Source organism: Rana temporaria, chromosome 5 (genome assembly GCF_905171775.1).
Source record: "Rana temporaria chromosome 5, aRanTem1.1, whole genome shotgun sequence".
Lineage (NCBI taxonomy): Eukaryota > Metazoa > Chordata > Amphibia > Anura > Ranidae > Rana > Rana temporaria.
The window spans coordinates 332,211,162-332,231,185 of NC_053493.1; the positions used below are offsets into that span (position 1 = coordinate 332,211,162).

Below are 20,024 nucleotides of genomic sequence, written 5' to 3' on the forward strand. Positions count from 1 at the left end.
GGGGGGGGTGAGCACCCATGTTCCAGCCGCACGGACCTCCCTGAGCGGGCTACAGGTATGCGGGGGGGGGGGGAGCAGCAGCTTAACGCATACCTAGGGAGTTTGCGGAGCTCATGGAACTAGCAGAAGCTCCCGATGGACTCCCGCATCAGGCTCCTCCCTTCCACTCATTGTAATTATGTTGACAGTAGCACTTCCCTTTTGTCTGCAGAGGGGCTAATCAAAGGATTTTGTAAACACTGCGGAGTCGGGTCTAACAGATTACATTCCTGAGGGGGGGGCATCCTGTCCCCCAGGACACTGCAAGCCTCAGCTTATCTGACCATTGGGACTGGAAACAGAATATGTTCAAAACTCAAAAATTATATTCCTTGCAACATATGCCGCTTTGCGCCTAAAAGGCGCACAACATCCTTCTTTAGACATGGCTCCCATCGAACAGTCCATATGGTCCGAACAGTCCTTAACTGTTTTAATGTATTGCGTTCTTCAACATGCGCCTCAAAAATAGCTCCTATGGAACAGTCCATAACTGACTTCCAACATGTGTTTCAGAACCAGTACCTCTGGAACAGTCCTTAACTGTCTTCCAACATGTGCTTCAGAAACAGCTCTTTGGAACAGTCCATAATGGTTTTACCGTGTTGCGCCTCTTAACATAAGCTTCAGAACCAGCTCCTATAGAACAGTCCATAATGGTTTTAACGTGCTGTGCTTCCCAAAACATGCCGCTTTGCTACTGGGTGACACTCCAACATCATTATTCCGTGAGGGCTTCCATGTCACCATTCTGTATCTTCTTCTTCTTTCTGACATCTTCATGAAGGGGTGCAGTACAGAAAAGGGTTGTCCATTCACTTACCATTCACCAGCACACACTCAGAGCAGCATATTAACCATCTTTCAGATACAGAGTTTCGAGGAGGGCCTTTCTTGGCCCTATTACTAGCCTAATGTATATTCTTTATCACACTATACCATGACATAAATCAACCCATTATCATAATATATGCATATATATGATCCATCCAAATTACATCTCCCGCTCCCAACCTCCTATAACTCTTTATTGTAGATACAGGTTGGGATTAGGCATGCTTGCTCACAGTGGTCTTTCCTACCGCAACTTGGCCTGTCTGCTGTACCTCAGGGATCTAAATTGGCAGCAAAGTCTCTAATTTGTACGAAGAGACCCTACCGTCAATTTGTCCCTCAACTTGCATAGATAAGCGGGAGAGCTTCCTATATAAGTTTTGAGTCTAACAACACATATAAATCTCAAACAATGACAAAAACCCACAAAATGACATCCCTGTGACTGGTTTCCAGTTACCATGCCCAGGGTATATCATGCACATCTACCTACTGTTAGGTTCAAGAAACACCCTTGTTTCATGACTAACGTTACATCGGTATCCTTTAGGACAAAGAAAAACTTGTCTACGTCCTAAATAATACCCAGGTGCTTCCTTTCCAGCAATGATCTCTCCATCCAGAACACAGAGTACCGTGTATTGACCTAGTATGCAGAGGACATCGTGGTCATGCTTCCGACAGAAGGAAATATAAACCTGCCCCCAGCTTCCGTACTCTCTGATCACATGTGGGTCACTTAGCCACAAATGCAAAAGATAGAATCCCCAGTCAGTAAGCCCATTGATGCCACAAAATATACAGACCGAGTCTGCACTTCTATATATGGGATCATACAGCATAACACCTTTCACATTCCAAACTAGTACAGCCCATCTAGGCATTCGATCACCACTTTGGATTAGTGTAAGCGGCGTGTTTTGCAAAGTCTTACTGAGCGGTGATGATAACTAGACATGTGCATTCCTTTTTGTCCGAATGCACTTTCGTCCGAATTTCAGCTATTTTCGTTATTGTTTAACAAACGAAAACGAAAGTGCAGAATATGAAAACTGAAAGATCCGACATAAACAAATGCTTTATTTTCGTTTTCGTCAGTCGAATGTGCCTAACCTTAACTCTATTAGTCCAAGATTATTCTACATGGAGAGAAAAGATTCGACATTATAGAGAGAAAAGAATCGACATTATAGAGAGAAAAGATTCGACATAGAGAGAAAAGATTTGACATAGAGAGAAAAGATTCAACATTATAGAGAGAAAATATTTGACATTATAGAGAGAGAAGATTTGACATTATAGAGAGAAAAGATCGCTGCTGGAATTTGTTGGGGGAAGTAAAATAAAAATAATGATGATGATGAATGTTATTGGCTGATTGTAACCAAAGAGGAGGAGCAGTAAAATAGCTAGAACTAACTTGACAATTCAACATGAACGACGAAGATTCGACAAAGCATCGAAAAACATACAAACGTTGAATCTGTCATTGAAGGCTTAAGGTGCCTGTCGAATGTTCAAAGAAAATTCGAAGGAGCTAAACTGTACGACCCCGCAATAGTACATTTCTGGTCAAATGCTCGGCCCATAGGCTATAGAAAAATTCTAATATTGGTTGACCAGTAATAATAGTTAATAAATAAATATAATTGTTACTAGTCATACAACATTAGAATTCTTCTATAGCGGAAATGTATGATTCGACGTACAGTTTTGCTGCTCCGTCGAATCTTCTTTGAACATTCGACAGACACCATAAGTATCGTTGTTGGGCAAAGTCCTTCAGATTCAGTATTAACGCCAGAATCCTCTCCTATTTCGCTCCACCAAGATTCTGGAAGTTAAAAACAAGAGCAGAATCAAATTCTTATCCATAATATCTACTAACACAGGAATTTAGTATTCCTGACTTCTGAACAAATTATCAAAACAACCATGATTCCTTTAGGATGAACCCACTCTAAAATAGATCCCCATGGTACAAGCAAAAATCGAAACTAAAAAATAAAATTAATGTGAACGTTGCTTCTCAAAAATTCAAAATTTGAAGCATTTAAAAAAAAAACAATGCATTATCTGTACTTTAAGATCTATGCACTACTCCACATTTCAGGTGGATAAATCCTAAACCATTGGATTTTTTTCCCACCCGAATAAAAAGAAAAAACAACAAAAGAAAAGAAAAAAAAACACAATTCCAGCAGCTAAAATGGCTTCCTACCAACTCTTGTCTTAGACAAAATGTAGTCAGCTTCTACTTGACATAGTCAATGGCCACCTAGTCAGTTGCTAATGACCCCCTTTTTAGATGTACTAAACCTAACAATTTTTCCACCTGAACAAAACAAAAATAAAATAAAATAGATGAAACAATAGTAAAAAAAAATGGAAAAGAAAAAAAGAAAAAAAATTACAAAATTTAAAAAAAAATACAAAAAAAATTACTTGAAAATAAAAAAAATTAAGAAAACTAAAGAGAGAAAAAAAATGAAAAATGAAAAATTCATAATAAGAAAACAAATTAAAAATTAAACAAACTTAATAAGAAAAAAAAAATACAAAAATTATAAATAAATAAATAAATAAATGAAAGGTTAGATAAAAAAAATGAAAATAAGAGGCTTATCCTCGAATATATATATATATACATCAAGGTCCTCTACAATTTTCCAAACAAGACAGGCAAATCTCTGTACCTTGCATCTAAATCCTATTCATAGCAACAAAACGTTAACCCAATAACTCTCACCATCCCTGCAGCTCCCTAAGGGCTGCTACCAGTGTTTCCCCCCATTGCTATATTTGAATGGACATGTGGCTCCTTCCATTTATCATAGTAATGACTCTCCTGTCTAAATTGAGTATTATGGACCTTATGCCTAGGGTTACCCCATCCTACCGAATAAATTTCATAACGCCTTGGGGTCGTTTTGGGGTGTTGAGATCTTTTTTTGATATTATTCACCGTCCAACAATATCTGGCGATGTAACCCCCCCCCTTTTACATAAAAAACATTTAAGGGTCGGTCTCCCTGCATGGGTCCTTCTCTGAGCATAAGGTGATGGAGACTCACATTGTTGCATAACATTTATCTGAACAGACTTTACACTTTCATTGTCCGAGGAGTAATCACTAGCGACGGACTCATCAGACGTCTCACCTGATTCGACTCCAGAATAATTTTCCAACGCGGTTACCGCACTTCTATTTACATTTTCAACCTTGATTTCTATCATATCAATATTACTTGCATTAACTATAGCATATGTTTTTTCTGCATGCTGCTTAACTTTTTCTTTACTGTGCACTGAGCATGTGTGGAGGGTATCTCCACTATTGCACTTTTGACTAATTCTTTCCTAAGCAGTATTATAATACGCTCATTCTCTGACCATCTCTGATTCAAAGAGGCAATGCAACTTTCTCTTTGTTTACAAGTTTTCTCTAACATACTAACTTTCTGTTCCAATACACCTTTCTCATTCACTAATTGTTCAATACGATCACAAGCATGTGCATTGGCCATTTTAACCATACTTATTATATTGTCTAAGACGTCATTGAATTGGTGTATTATGCATTCTTTTGCATAGTATTGAAGCCATTCTCGGTAAGGAACTTTCCAATAGAAATTGTTATGCTAAATCAGCAACTATCTACACTAAAAACCTGTTTGACCAGTTGCTTAGACAATACACACCTGAAATAGTGTAAATGAATCCGCGCAATGAAACCAAATATTGCCTGTGAGTAAGTATAGGGTTTTTACACCCTTAATTAATTAATTTAAGCAGCTGCCCCTACTTAATTTATTTCACCTAGGTGAGATAATGGTTTGAGAGAAGATGGAAGTAGGAATGGCGCTAGCTTAATTATAGTGCAGTGATGACGTTGTGGGTAATATCTAAAACGCCTATGCTTAATATGTGGAAAACACAGTGACAAATAATCAAATCCAGGTAAAGTGGTGCATATTAATAAAGTCCTTGTGCTACAAATAAAATACTAGTGGTATCCAATCCAAAACATATGCATTAAATGACAAAAATAATTATATTATTAGGTGAAAGTAAGTAAATTAAATTAAATAAGCAACTGCGATTTGAAACAGTAACAAATGATCCAGATAAAATGGTGCACACTGATAGAATCCTTGTGCTACAAATAAGTTACTGGTGATATCTACTCCAAAAAGTGTGCATAAAATGACAAAGAGAAAAATTAATAAGTGAAAATAAAAAAAAAATATGATAGAAAAGTGCTTTTGTGAACGTCTAGTTCTATACTTCACACAGTGATCCACTCAAACTGTGCTCCTATGTGGACCGCACTCACCGGATTTTCACCCCCTCTTGGGGTTTACAGCGTTCACAGTGTATGCCACTGTGCAGCACTCTGGCAATGGCACATCCTGCTGTGATCCTGGTGGTGCTCTCAGTGGTTATCCCATATGAAGGAGAAAGAAAAGGGTCCCAAAATAGTGTAGTACCGTTTAAAAAATTCAACTTTTATTGGTAAAACAAATGGGTACTCACCCTTTGGTTGTATCAACAGAGCATTTCTTTACAAGCAGAAAAACGGAAGTGTTGTGGCGTTCTATCGGATCGCTGCACTTTAAATAAGCTAGCGCCATTCCTACTTCCATCTTCTCTCAATACACATCTGAATCAACACCAAAAAAAATGGTATAAAGCTTATTTAAAACTTGCTACTACTTGTAGTTCCACAGAGCACACTCTTCATCAGCGCTCTCCTGTTAAATTGCAGGCCACATTGAACTTCTATAGGAAGAGCACGTGGGTAAAAAAAATTAAAAGCTTAATATATATATATATATATATATATATATATACATATATATATATATATATATATATATATAATATATATATATATATATATATATATATATATATATACATATATATAAAAAATATATAAAAAATAAAAATATTTTCTCCCACTTTTTCCACAAAGATGTATGGTAAATCCTGTCTAACCAAGGGTGATCAGCCCTTTACTCGCCAGGCCATTTACCCAGCTACACATACCTATAACATTTGCATTAGCAATACAATAAACGTTACATAATAAACATACATTAGCCAAAAATCTCACCAGTTTTTGCGCGGTCCGCTCCCTGTTGAGATTTCATAGTACTTTCCAGACCACCAAAGCAGGGTGTCAGAATTCGCAGGCCAGCGCCAATCTTTGTCTGCACTAGAGACGATTTTCAGTTCTGGGTTATTTGAGGACTTTTTAGCTTAACGGACTCAATACAAAAATACATTAGGGTTTGTGAATTCTCTGCAGAAATATATCCCACAGTCCTATCTAGGGTGCCAAAATGAAGTAAGCGATGCAATAATGTACATATATATACCCACTATTGTAACCTATAATACAGTGGGGATCGAAAGTTTGGGCACCCCAGGTAAAAATTTGTATTAATGTGCATAACGAAGCCAAGGAAAGATGGAAAAATCTCCAAAAGGCATCAAATTACAGATTAGACATTCTTATAATATGTCAAAAAAAGTTTGATTTTATTTCCAGCATTTACACCAGGGGTGGCAAACTCAAATTCATCGGGGGCCGCATTAGCAGTATGGTTGCCCTCAAAGGGCCGGTTGTATCTGTAAGACTACATGTCCACTATTATCATAAATAATTGTCACTGCATTTGTTTATTACTGGTTTTATGGAGCGCAGGATTCAGGAGTTTGCTGTGTACGAAATGCAGGATACAGGAGTATGCTATGGACCGTGTGCAATATCTGACCTCTGCACCCTCCATTCTCCTTCTATCCACCCTGGGATGGGATGGGGTGGGGTAGGATGAGATGGGATGGAGTGGGATGAGATGGGATGGGGTAGGGTGGGGTGGAATAGGGTAGGATGGGATGGGGGTGGAAGGGGTGGGGGGGGGTGCCGTAGGATGGGATGGGGAGGGGATGGGGTGGTATAGGATGGCATGGGGGTGGAGTGGGATGGGATGGGGTAGGATGGGATGGGGGTGGGGTAGGATGAGATGGTATGGGGTATGGTGGGGTGGGATAGGATGGTATGGGGGTGGGGTAGGATGAGATGGGATGGGGTATGGTGGGGTGGGATAGGATGGGATGGGCTACCTGACATACACAATGACTTCACCTACCTGACATACACTGACCTCACCTACCTGACATACATGGACCTACCTGACAGACATGGACCTACCTGACATACACTGACCTCACATACCTGACATACATGGACCTACCTGACATACATGGACCTACCTGACATACACTGACCTTACCTACCTGACATACATGGACCTACCTGACATACACAGACCTCACCTACCTGACATACATGACCTACCTGACATACACTGACCTCACCTACCTGACATACATGGACCTACCTGACATACATGGACCTACCTGACATACACAATGACTTCACCTACCTGACATCATGTGTCACAGCATCCAGCCAGCCAGAAAGGAGGGGAGGAGAGGAGAGCTGCCCGCCCATGCACTAGTGTTGTCATATTCTGCTCCCTAGTGCATGGTGTCGAGGAGGCTTGTAATTGCCGCCTTCTGGAGTCAGCGGCGCCTATGATGGACGTCACACGTCCCGCGGTCCTGTGATTGGATCTCCAGGACGTCCATCATAGGAGCCGGGTGTACCAAGATGGCCGACCGCTCTGGAGCTAGGCCGAAGCCGCAGCCTTTCCTAAGGCCGAGGCAGCGGTGCGCTCCGCTGCATCACTAGTGGCAACGGACGGCCGGCCCGTTGCGCGGGCCACATGGCAAGGTCTCCCGGGCCCGCGGGCCTTGTGTTTGCCACCCCTGATTTACACTTTCAAAATTACAGAAAACAAAAAAATGGCGTCTGCAAAATTCTGGGCACCCGAGAGAGTTAATATCTTGTACTGCCCCCTTTGGCAAGTATCACAGCTTGTAAACGCTTTTTGTAGACAGCCAAGAGTCTTTCAATTCTTGTTTGAGGTATCTTTACCCATTCTTCCTTACAAAAGTATTCCAGTTCTTTGAGATTTCTGGGCTGTCTGTCACGCACTGCTCTTTTAAGGTCTATCCATAGATTTTAAATTATGTTGAGGTCAGGAGATTGTGAAGGCCATGGCAAAACCTTCAGTTTAAGCCTCTTGATGTAATCCCCCATGGATTTTGAGGTGTGTTTAGGATCATTATCCATTTGTAGAAGCCATCCTCGCTTTAACTTCAGCTTTTTCACAGATGGCATCAAGTTACCATCCAAAATTTGATGAAATTTTATTGAATCAATTTTTCCTTCTACTCGTGAAATGTTCCCTGTGCCACTGGCTGCAATACAACCCCAAAGCATGATTGATCCTCCCCCATGCTTAACAGTTGGACAGTGGTTCTTTTCATTAAATTCTGTGCCCTTTCTTCTCCAAACGTACCTTTGCTCATTCCGTCCAAAAAGTTATATTTTAACCTCATTGGTCCACAGAACTTGTTTCCAAAATGCATCAGGCTTGTCTATATGTTCATTTGCAAAGTTCAAATGCTGATTTTTGTGGTGAGGACGTAGAAGAGGTTTTCTTCTGATGACTCTTCCATGAAGACCATATTTGTTTCCAAAATGAATGAATGAATGAATGAAAAACTTATAAAGCGCGGCGCATGCGAACTGAATCGCTTCTGGGCGCTAGTTGTTCGTGTCTCATGACATCAAAAGAGCAGAGTTTTGATTCGTCTTCTGAAAGTCAGGTGGTTTTCCTCCAACCGAATGCTGGTTGGTAAAGCGTTCCATAGTCTAGGACCCTGAAAAGCAAACCTTCTTTCTCCTTTGGACTTGTATTTGGTTTTTGGTACCCTGACCAGATTTTGGTCGGTGGATCGCAGAACGCGATTCGAATTGTGAGGTTCTATCTTGTCGCAAAGATATTGCGGAGCCTTCCCATGGATGCACTTATGTGTCAGGCAGAGTGCTTTAAATGCAATTCTGTCTTTTACTGGCAGCCAGTGAAGGGTTCTCAACGAAGGTGAGATTGATTCCCATTTTTTTTTCCCAGTCACAAGTCTGGCGGCCGTATTTTGTACGACTTGCAGACGAGAGATTTGGTACTTTGGGAGTCCGAGGTAAAGGGCATTTGCATAGTCCAGTCTGGAATTCACGATTGTTCCCACCACGACTGCTACGTCTTCTTTGGGGATAAATGGAATAAGTCTGCGTAGTAGGCGCAATAGATGGTGCGCTCCGCTGACTACTGACCCTATTTGTGCGTCCATTGTCATGAAGGTGTCGAAGATGACCCCGAGACTTTTGACTTTGGAGCTAGGGGTGATGATTTGGCCCAGAATGGGCGGGGGGTGTCCAGGTTGTTGCCAGTTGACTCTTTCGGCTGGCGTGAAACATAAGGAGTTCTGTTTTTGAACTGTTGAGTTTAAGATAACTCTTAGTCATCCAGTTTTCTATCAAAGAGAGACATTTCTCTAAACTGAGATGATGATCCTTTTTGTTGCAGATGCATCAGGCTTGTCTATATGTTCATTTGCAAAGTTCAAATGCTGATTTTTGTGGTGAGGACGTAAAAGAGGTTTTCTTCTGATGACTCTTCCATGAAGACCATATTTGTACAAGTATCTCTTTATAGTGGAATAGTGTACCACAACTTAAGTGTCTGCCAGATCTTTCTGGAGGGATCGTGCAGTCAAACGTGGGTTTTGAATTGCTTTTCTTACAATCCTGCGAGCTGTTCTGTCTGATATTTTTCTTGGTCTTCCAGATCTTGCTTTAACTTCCACTGTTCCTGATGACTGCCATTTCTTAATTAAATTCCCGAACAGAGGATATTGACATCTGAAAACGCTTTTCTATCTTCTTATAGCCTTCTCCAGCTTTGTCAGCGTCAACTATTTTCAGTTTCAGTTTTCTAGACAACTGCTTAGAAGAACCCATGGTTCTTCTTGGGGAAGGTCAGATGAGTCTGGGCATTTAAAACCTTTGAGATTGACATCACCTGGTCTTCCCAGACGATGAGTGAGAACAATCCATGACACTGGCAGGTCTCAGCTTTGCAAAGGGGCAGTGCATGCTATAAATTCTGCAGGGTGCCCAAACTTTTGCAGACGCCATTTTTGTGTTTTCTGTAATTTTGAAAGTGTAAATGATGGAAATAAAATCTAGCTTTTTTTGACATATTATATCTAATCTGTAATTTAATGCCTTTTGGAGATTTTTCCATCTTTCCTTGGCTTTGTTATGCACATTAATACAAATTTTTACCTGGGGTGCCCAAACTTCCGATCCCCACTGTATATAACTATTGCATCTATGTATTCATTGTATTTGTATGTCCCTGTAATTAGTAGTGTTGCTCACGAATATTCGTATTGCGAATATTCGGTTTGAATATGGCATATTCGAGTATTCGCGATATATTTCGAATTTCGCGGTGAATATTCGCAATTCCGAATATTCGCATTTTTTCAATTTGATTTTTAAAACAGATCACATCCTATCGACGTCTAAAAGCATTGCTGGTATGATTAGAGACCCTGGGCCGAGTAGCTAAGCTGAGGCGATCCTTTTATGTTGCCAAATTGAAAAAAAAAAAATTGCGATTTTTCGCTATTGCGAATGCGAAAATGATTGCGAATTTTCGATAACTGTGGTAGGAGAACTCTGATTGTCTCTGATGCAAAAGGGGGGGGCTTTGTGTATGTTTCTGTTATAAATATTTGTATGTTTGATATTATTTTTTTTTGTAAGAAGGAAAAAATTGCGCATACCTTAAAAAAAGGGGAGAATACAGCAGCAACTCAAAAATGTTATACAACATAATTTAATACAAGACAGAAAATGGAGTCGCTCTACAAGAATAAAAAATATGTCTAGTGACAAGACATGTGGGCAAATTATAAAATAAGCAAGCGCAAATAACTTGTGAAATACACAGTGAAACAAATATATAAAGAAATATAGTCCCAATAATAGAAAAATAATCTTTCATAAAAATGTCTTTGATATGTGAAGTGAAAAAAAGTCCAAAGCATGCAGCATGAACGTGTTCAATCTTCAAGGTGTTTGATTGACAAACGGCTGTGACAGATGGATAGAGTAAAGAATCACCACCAATGCAAAACACTTTTTATTTCTATTGTAAAATATCAAGAATATTCTGAGCCAATCAGAGTGCTCCTTCTGCATTTGCCGAATATTCGCAATTATTTTGTATTGTAAAATATCAAGAATATTCTGAGCCAATCAGAGTGCTCCTTCTGCATTTGCCGAATATTCGCAATTATTTTGTATTGTAAAATATCAAGAATATTCTGAGCCAATCAGAGTGCTCCTTCCGCATTTGCCGAATATTCGCAATTATTTTGTATTGTAAAATATCAAGAATATTCTGAGCCAATCAGAGTGCTCCTTCCGCATTTGCCGAATATTCGCAATTATTTTGTATTGTAAAATATCAAGAATATTCTGAGCCAATCAGAGTGCTCCTTCCGCATTTGCCGAATATTCGCAATTATTTTGTATTGTAAAATATCACGAATATTCTGAGCCAATCAGAGTGCTCCTACAGCATTTGTCGAAATTGCGCAGTAAATATCGCATTCGCATGTTGCGATATTTCGATAAAATATCACGAATATTCTGAGCCAATCAGGAGTGCTCCTACAGCATTTGTCGAAATTGCGCAGTAAATATCGCATTCGCATGTTGCGATATTTCGATAAAATATCACGAATATTCTGAGCCAATCAGAGTGCTCCTACAGCATTTGTCGAAATTGCGCAGTAAATATCGCATTCGCATGTTGCGATATTTCGATAAAATATCACGAATATTCTGAGCCAATCAGAGCGCTCCTCCAGCATTTCTCGAAATTGCGCAATAAATATCGCATTCGCATGTTGCGATATTTCGATAAAATATCACGAATATTCTGAGCCAATCAGAGTGCTCCTACCGCAGTTATCAAAAAATCGCAATTATTTTCGCATTCGCAATAGCGAAAAATCGCAATCATTTAATTTCGATAAAATATCACGAATATTCGAATATATATTCGAGATATATCGCGAAATCGAATATGGCATATTCTGCTCAACACTAGTAATTAGCTAATATATATGACCAGAGTGTACTAGGCTTAAGGCTATAATGTTATCTATGAAGACAAACATCATTGCTAGGTACACACGTTATATTTATTTCCTTCAAAGTAGGAATACCACATTCTAACAAAAGATACCTATAAAGCCTATAACAATACTGTTAATAATAATGAAAGATACTTAACACTCCTCTCGGTAACCCTTACTGGCTGTGCTCAGATGTAAAATAGGGCTCTCTCATGATGTCCTGTTTTTAAAGGACCTCATCCATACATCATTCAAACTCCCTCCCATTGCCCACCCATCTGCCGTTCGACCAATCATTGCACCATGATTCTCATCCTTGTTACTGATTGTCCTGCAATACCTAGCCTCTGGGGGCGATATTGCCCATATAATCTCCAATAGCTTGCTGGTCTTTTGATCATTGTAATTATGTTGACAGTAGCACTTCCCTTTTGTCTGCGGAGGGGCTAATCTAAGGATTTCTTAGAGGTTGCGGAGTCGGGTCTAGCAGATTACATTCCTGAGGGGAGCATCCTGTCCCCCAGGACACTGCAAGCTCTGCTTATCTGACTGTTGAGACTGGAAACAAAATATGTTCAAAACTCATAAATTATATTCCTTGCAACAGTACTCATATGACATTTTTATAATTTTTTGAGACAGATAGAGCTTTCTTTTAGTGGTATTTAATCACCAAGTTTTTTTTGTATTTTTTGCCAAAAAATTTAGCAAATAAGTAATTTTTTTTTACACTTATGTGTGCTGATAAGGCTGCACTGATGGGAACTGAAGTTACTTCCTATATAATCCCTATTGGCTGACTAAATCATATGACCTGAGGAAGGGCCACGCCCCGATACTCGTTGTCAAGACAACAGCCAAGCATCTGTCCTCCTTGCCGTTCCCGGCTTGCTCCCACCTTTCAGCACATACCGGTGTCTCGGCATCGGCTTCTCTGAGCCTTCCACCACTCTCAACTTCCAGCCTTGCTCTGGTTCTGGTCTCCCTGAGCCTTTGACGTCACGCTCGGAGAGCCCTGCATCCTCTGTGCCTCCACCGGAGCCTGTGTATATCACCTTGTGGTGTTTCTTCCCTCCACGGCTGGCCGTCCTATTTACCACCCAACGTCTGGAGTCATTTGAAGCTGGATTCAGTCCCACTCTCCAAACAAGATCTGGATCGTGTTTCCCTTTTCCTCTCCACTTATGTGGACTGTATAGGAGACGTGTATGGATTCCATCCATTGCAGCAAACTTCTTACCATTCTGTTGACTGGCCGCCTCCACAAGGTACTATTACAAAAGTGTTGAGCAAGCTGATTGTTAATCATTCACGCACAGGAGGACCCAATTGTTTTTGATTTTATTTATCTATGGCAACATTAAATCGATATTTTGTTTAGTGATTTTTGCCTTTTCCATTTGTCCGCACAACTTGACCCATACAGCGCTTTTTTGCATGGTTGTCCCTGACTGTACATTGTTCATCACATCTCTCCTGGTGTGTGCCTCCATACAGCAGCTGATTGGGTTAATGTAGGACTATAGTTTTATTCCCAATTTTTTATTTATATCCCGGTTTCCTGGCACCAGACTTTTTTGTTGTTTTGATGGGAACTGAGGCTGCACTGATGGGCACGGCTAAGCTGCACTGCTGAGGAGGCATGATAAAGCTGCTAGTAAATTGTCCATGCTAGTAAATTCAAAGCAGGGCTGTTGAAAGCAGGAAATTATATATGTCAATACATTGTGAAAAATGAATGAAAACACAAATGAAACAAAGTTGCAGTGCCAAAAGTGAGAGTGTTCTCTTGAATCATAACAGTAGTTCCAGGTATGTAATTGTATTATTATTATACAGGATTTATATAGGGCCAACAGTTTGCACAGCTTTTTACAACATGGGTCAAACAGTACTGTTCCCATACAATTTAATACAGGAGGGATCAGAGGTCCCTGCTCGTTAGAGCTTACAATCTAGGAGTATTGAATCACAATACTATGTACTGCATATCAATATTGTCCTCCAATAAACTCTCAATTGATGTATGATTCCAACCACCATGAGAAATGCTACCACTCAGATTTACTGACCCCCATCAATGAAAGGGTAAGATGAGCCTTAATGTTGTCCTTTTGGATGAAACGTGTGTGTATGACTGTGTGTCCCTAGCGTGTCATGATCCTACGGGGTAAAAATGACCGCACCAGCAAAGCAGATACTGGCTGGAAAAAGCGCCCAGAGGCGATTCAGTTTGCATGCGCTGCGCTATACAAGTCATTCATTCATTCATTCATTCATTTGGGTGGAACTTGATGCACCAATATGATACTGTCGCCTCGGCAGAGTTGTATATTAGTCATATCTGTTGGATTTTTATGTACTAGTTTTTATTTGGATCTTTATAATGTTATTTACAAATTTTAGAGTTTTTTTCTCTTATATGATCCATTATATTTCTGGCAATTTGAGAGATCAGACCACCCTGACTGCTGAAGGGGAGCTTCCATTCCTGATAGGGACTTGGCTAAAAGATCATTCGTCGTTATGTAACCTTTGCAGTAATGGAGTTTACAGTTCAGTGAGTGTGCATTTCTTTTTGATGATGGGATCTTCACAGGTAATGTTATATTTACATTAGGGCTCATCCGATCTCTCTTCATTACTGGGTCAGTGCATTTCTCACAGTGGTTGGCATTGTACATCAATAGAGGATTTAATTGTAGAAAATGATTGATAAGTAAGTACCCAGGATTGGCAAATCGCCAGTTCCTGTGATTTCTAATGCTACACTAGACTAATTACATTCTATATTTTATAGATACTCTCTAGCATCCGCCCCTGAGGAAGTGTGCAATACACGAAAAGCGTCGGCATCTAGGATACAATCTCATGCTGGTCATTAGGAATTCTTCTAGATTTGCCATTCACAACCCATTATACTTATATATACATTATTTTTTTGAACAATTGGAAGGTGCCCCGCTTCAGTGATGTGTCTGTATTTTTCTATGAATTTATACTGAACAGTAATTTATGAAACCATTTTACAATCCATGTCATGAAGTCAACATATGCTAGTATGATTTTTTTGAAATTCATGCCTTAATACGTGTTTGTATATCAATAATTTTTACTTATTTTCTTGTTATCTCATAATTGCTACATATTTATAATATCTTCTATGTGAAAAAAAAAGTTTTTTATACATTCAACCTCCACTGGTCAATGCCCTCATTTAAAGTCCCAATTTCCCTCGTTCATAACCAGAGCATTTTTTGCTATTCAGCACTGCGCTACTTTAACTGGTAATTGTGCGGTCATGCAATACTGTACCTAAAAGGAAATTTTATAATTTTTTCACATAAATAGAGCTATATTTTGGTGGTATTTGATCACTGATATTTTCTACTTTCTGTTATAAAATATATCCAATAAAATCAAATACAATTAAAAAAATATTTTTTTTAAATTTCACTGTCACCAAAGCAACAGAGCCTCATGATCTGACTGATATGGAGGTGATCAGGGAATCTGGTGATAGTATGTTGAAAAAAAAAAAACATTATTTTTTTTTCCATATAGTAACACTGTACTACTCTGAGGGTGTGATCAGGTTTTTTTTTTACACTTTGCTGTTACAATGACCTTCATTGTAACAGCAAAGTTTTCAACTGTCATGAATGGGTTTTTTATTTATTTTTTTATAATTGTTTTAATATCAATACTCCCCACTGACACCACCACTTGTGAAAGAGAGTTCTACATTCTTACCGCCCTGACAGTGAAAACCCCCCTGCATAGCTTAAGGTTAAACTGCTTCTCCTGTGTCCTCTCACACCCCCTGAGATTGAATAGTTTTTTTCCTTTGCTGGGATCACCATTGAGATATTTGTAAAGCGCTATTATGTACCCTCTCGAGCGTCTTTTCTTCAGTGAGAATAAATTGAGTGCTTGTAGTCGCTCTTCATATTTGAGATCCTCCCATCCCGCTTTTAAAGGAACATTAAAGGTTAATTTTTTATTAGATCAATTGATTGCTGTAAGCTAGAGCATTTAAATATCACTTATCTTGTTTTTCCTTTTGACCTCCAAAATACAGTAATCCAGGTTTTAAAATGCCATTTCCTGTCTCTCCTCTTCTTGCTTTCCACCAGCATCTGAGCCGTTTTGCATGGTGGAAAGCAGAATGTGCTCACCCCCTCCCTATGACTACAGCCCTGCGTGAAGATGCTCTCTTATCCCTCACAGGCATGGAGGCTAAGCCTAATGGGAACTGTAGTTCCCATTAGGCTGTGATGTAGCAAGAATAAATGCGCACCGCAAACCAGGAAGTCAGTGAGAATAATGATTCAGGAGTGACGTAGGTGAATAAAACAGCTCGATTTCAACAGGTATCAAACTAGTTATAATGCAAAACATTACTTTTTACTTTATCAGCTACTGTCAGACTTTAATTTAAGAGGAAAATATTTTTGTCTTTACAACCCCTTTAATTTAGTTGCCCTTCTTTGGACTCTCTCCAGCTCCAGTCTCCTTCTGAGACTGGTGACCAGAACTGGGCAGAATACTCAAGATGTGGCCGGACCAGAGTTTTATAAAGTGACAGGATTATAGTTTTATCTCTGGAGTAAATCCCCTTTTTTAAGCATGCTAATATTCTGCCGGCTTTGGTAGCTACAGCTTGACATTGCATTGCTATTTCACAGTCTATCTTCCACTAGGACCCCCAGATCTTTCTCCATCCTTGGTTCCCACCCAAAGTTCTCCCCCCAATGAGTAGTTTGCGTTTATGTTCTTAGCCCCCAAGTGCATTATTTTACATCTTTGATATAGCCCCTTAACTTCCCCTCCAATAATTTACCTACTATTGATGTTAGGCTGGCTGGCATGTAGCTCCCCGGAATAGGTCTATGCCCTTTTTTGAATATTGGTACCACATTGTCTTTTCTCCAATCAGCTGGTACAATTCCTGTCAGTATGCTGTTCGTAAAGATTAGAAACAATGGTCTAGCTAAAACCCGACTGAGTTCTGAGGAATCTCAGGTATACGCCATCTGTTCCTGGTGATTTATTTGTGTTGAGCTTATCTAGTCTTTCCTTAACTCCGGCCTCTCTTACCCACGAGGGTATATCATGTTATGTGTTACTAACAATACTGTTGCGATGGAAACAGTGGTCATGTGGGGGGGTGTCACGCATCTGACTCATAAACCTGGAGCAGGCACATCACGTACATGTATGTGATTGTGCCTGCACATGCTGCCCCGCCGCAGTATATGTACTGTGGTGGGTCAACAGAGTGATTAAAGAAACTCTGTAGCCAAGGAATGGGCTCCAATTAAAAGAACATACCTATTCCATCACCCATGTCTCTGACGTTTTCCGCTATAGGGCAACGTGATCCAATTTCCGTATAAAGTCTATGGTCTTGCAGCCCTCCTCAGAATCATGGGAATTCATAAAGCTACAAAAGAAAAGAAAAAGGAGGGCGCACCGACCTAGTGCATTACCACTTAAAGGAACTTTATTAAATGAATTAAAACAATAGTCATACTTACAAAAGGAGTTAAGGACAGCGCTTATCAGACAATGGATCTGGTAACACAGTATCGCCTAACGAACACGGTGACAACATAGATCAAATGACATCGAACCGGCATACATCCATTGTCTGATAAGCGCTGTCCTTAACTCCTTTTGTGAGTATGACTATTGTTTTAATTAATTTAATAACGTTCCTTTAAGTGGTAATGCACTAGGTCGGTGCGCCCTCCTATTTATTTTCTTTGGTATTAAAAAAAAAATTGAAAAATAATTGTAAATTAAACTAACTTGCTAAAGCGTACATGATATTTGAGTGAATGGGGTTAGATCTGCTTTACCTATTAGCTAGTTTAGAGGGGACTGAAATATCATATTTTGTCAATTAAAACTATTTTAAATGTTTTCTGTTTCTTTTTTTAGATGGTCATACTCCTATTGTGATGCAGCCAACAAACGCTAATGAGAAAACACAGCTAATTGGAGAAAGTCGTCACACTTACCAAACAGACTCATAAACAAGTGAAAGCCAGAGGCAGCTGTATTGGCCCTTTCCTACGTTCAGAAAGTTGTATATCGATAGGAAAAACTCACAATACTGATTTTTCTGTATACGTACATAATTGCATACATTGCGTGTGGACATCTCATGTGAAGGGCGCCAGATCATGTAGAAAATATAAACTCTAATAGCTTTGAACAGCATTAAACACTCAAAACAGTCTATTACAAGTCAAATATATGTATTATGATGATAAAACGTATTCTCATGCAAATCCTTTAATATTAATAATTTTTTTAAATTAGTAGGTCATGCCAGTGCATCTGCTGAAATGTTATAACTGAGTGTTAAAGCTAAACTTCTGAAAAACAGGTAAATACACAGATTACATACATATGGTAGTTGTTTTGCCTGCCAAATGACTGTTTCTGTCCATCCAGACCTAGTAACACAGCTCAGCCACACAACACATTCATGTCTGGCAGGGCAAGAATATTGTTTCCCTGCTGCTGCTGTTAATTAACGCTTAGGCCCCGTACACACGAGAGGATTTATCCGCAGATACGGTCCAGCGGACCGTTTCCACGGATAAATCCTCTCAAAGATTTCCGCTGATTTCGATGGGATGGAGTGTACACACCATCGCATTGAAATCCGCGCGGAAATCCTCTGCCGATGACGTGTCGCGCCGTCGCCGCGATTATGACGCGGCGACGGGCGCGACGCTGTCATATAAGGAATTCCACGCATGCGTCAAATCATTACGACGCGTGCGGGGAATCCCTTTGGACGAATGGATCCGGTAAGTCTGTACAGACGAGCGGATCCATCCGTTGGAATGGATTCCAGCAGATGGATTTGTTGTGCAGCACAGCAAATATCCGATCTGCTGAAATCCATCCCAGAGGAGATTTCTCCGCGGAAACAGATCCGCTGGCGTGTACACACCATAGGATCTATCCGCAGAAACCCATTTGCTGGGATTTATCTGCGGATGGATTCTATCGTGTGTACGGGGCCTTACAGTTCTTGTCTCTCCCCAGGCTGGTAACTAGGCAATAAATGGAGAAGAAACACACTGATGAACTAATCTTTATGTCACTCTGCTCTCTCTTTCTATTTGCCTGGAGTTCAGATCTATGTATGAATGTATTTATTTTTAATTTAAACAATGGATAAATCCTACCTTTGCAATAAAATATTGCTAATTCTGAATCCCTTTAGATCTAGGGATTCGATTGCCATAGTTGTTCTACATTTGTCCAAATTAAATGAATAGCATAAAGGAATAGAGAGCACAGGAACATTATGGTAAAGCAGCAGGAAGGAAATAGTGAAAATACAAAATCAATTCAAAACAAAAACAAAGAATAATGGTCCAATGTGAAACCTGGCAAGAAAATTAAGTTGTCCACCCAGACATCATTTACTGATTGCTCAACAAAAGCGCTCACTTATTGAAAGGGACATTTTTGGTATAAACACATTTGCAAAATATGCTGTTCTGTTTGTAAAATGGTTAGTGCTTTTCATAAAAAAATATTTCTGTGTGTAGAATTATGCTGCATACACGCGGTCGCAATTTCCGACAACAAATGTTCGATGTGAGCTTGTTGTCGTAAAATCCGACCGTGTGTGCATGCTCCATCGGACATTTGCTGTCGGAATTTCCGGCAACAAATGTTTGAAAGCTGGTTCTCAATTTTTCCGACAACAAAAGTTCTTGTTGGAAATTCCGACCGTGTGTACACAATTGAACGCCTAATAATTATACGCATGCTCGGAGTCAATTCGATGCATGTTCGGAATCATTGAACTTCATTTTTCCCGTCTCGTCGTAGTGGTGTATGTGATCGCATTCTTGATGTTCGCAATTTCCGACAACATTTGTGTGACCGTGTGTATGCAAGACAAGTTTAAGCGAACATCCGTCGGAAAAAAATCCACGGTTTAGATGTCGGAATGTCCAATCGAGTGTATGCAGCATTACAGT

At 39.7% G+C, this 20,024-nt stretch overlaps 1 protein-coding gene across 2 annotated transcripts in view; it reads left to right on the forward strand.

The window, feature by feature from the left end:
• DNAJC5B (DnaJ heat shock protein family (Hsp40) member C5 beta) overlaps positions 1-18,595 on the forward strand; it is a 137,862-nt gene extending 119,267 nt beyond the window's left edge. For both annotated transcript variants that reach the window (XM_040354321.1, XM_040354319.1), the window contains exon 5: positions 17,953-18,595. In XM_040354321.1, coding sequence (XP_040210255.1) covers positions 17,953-18,047 — 95 coding nt within the window. In that variant the 3' untranslated portion in view covers positions 18,048-18,595. The remainder of the gene's footprint in view (positions 1-17,952) is intronic.
• Positions 18,596-20,024: the final 1,429 nt, after the last annotated feature.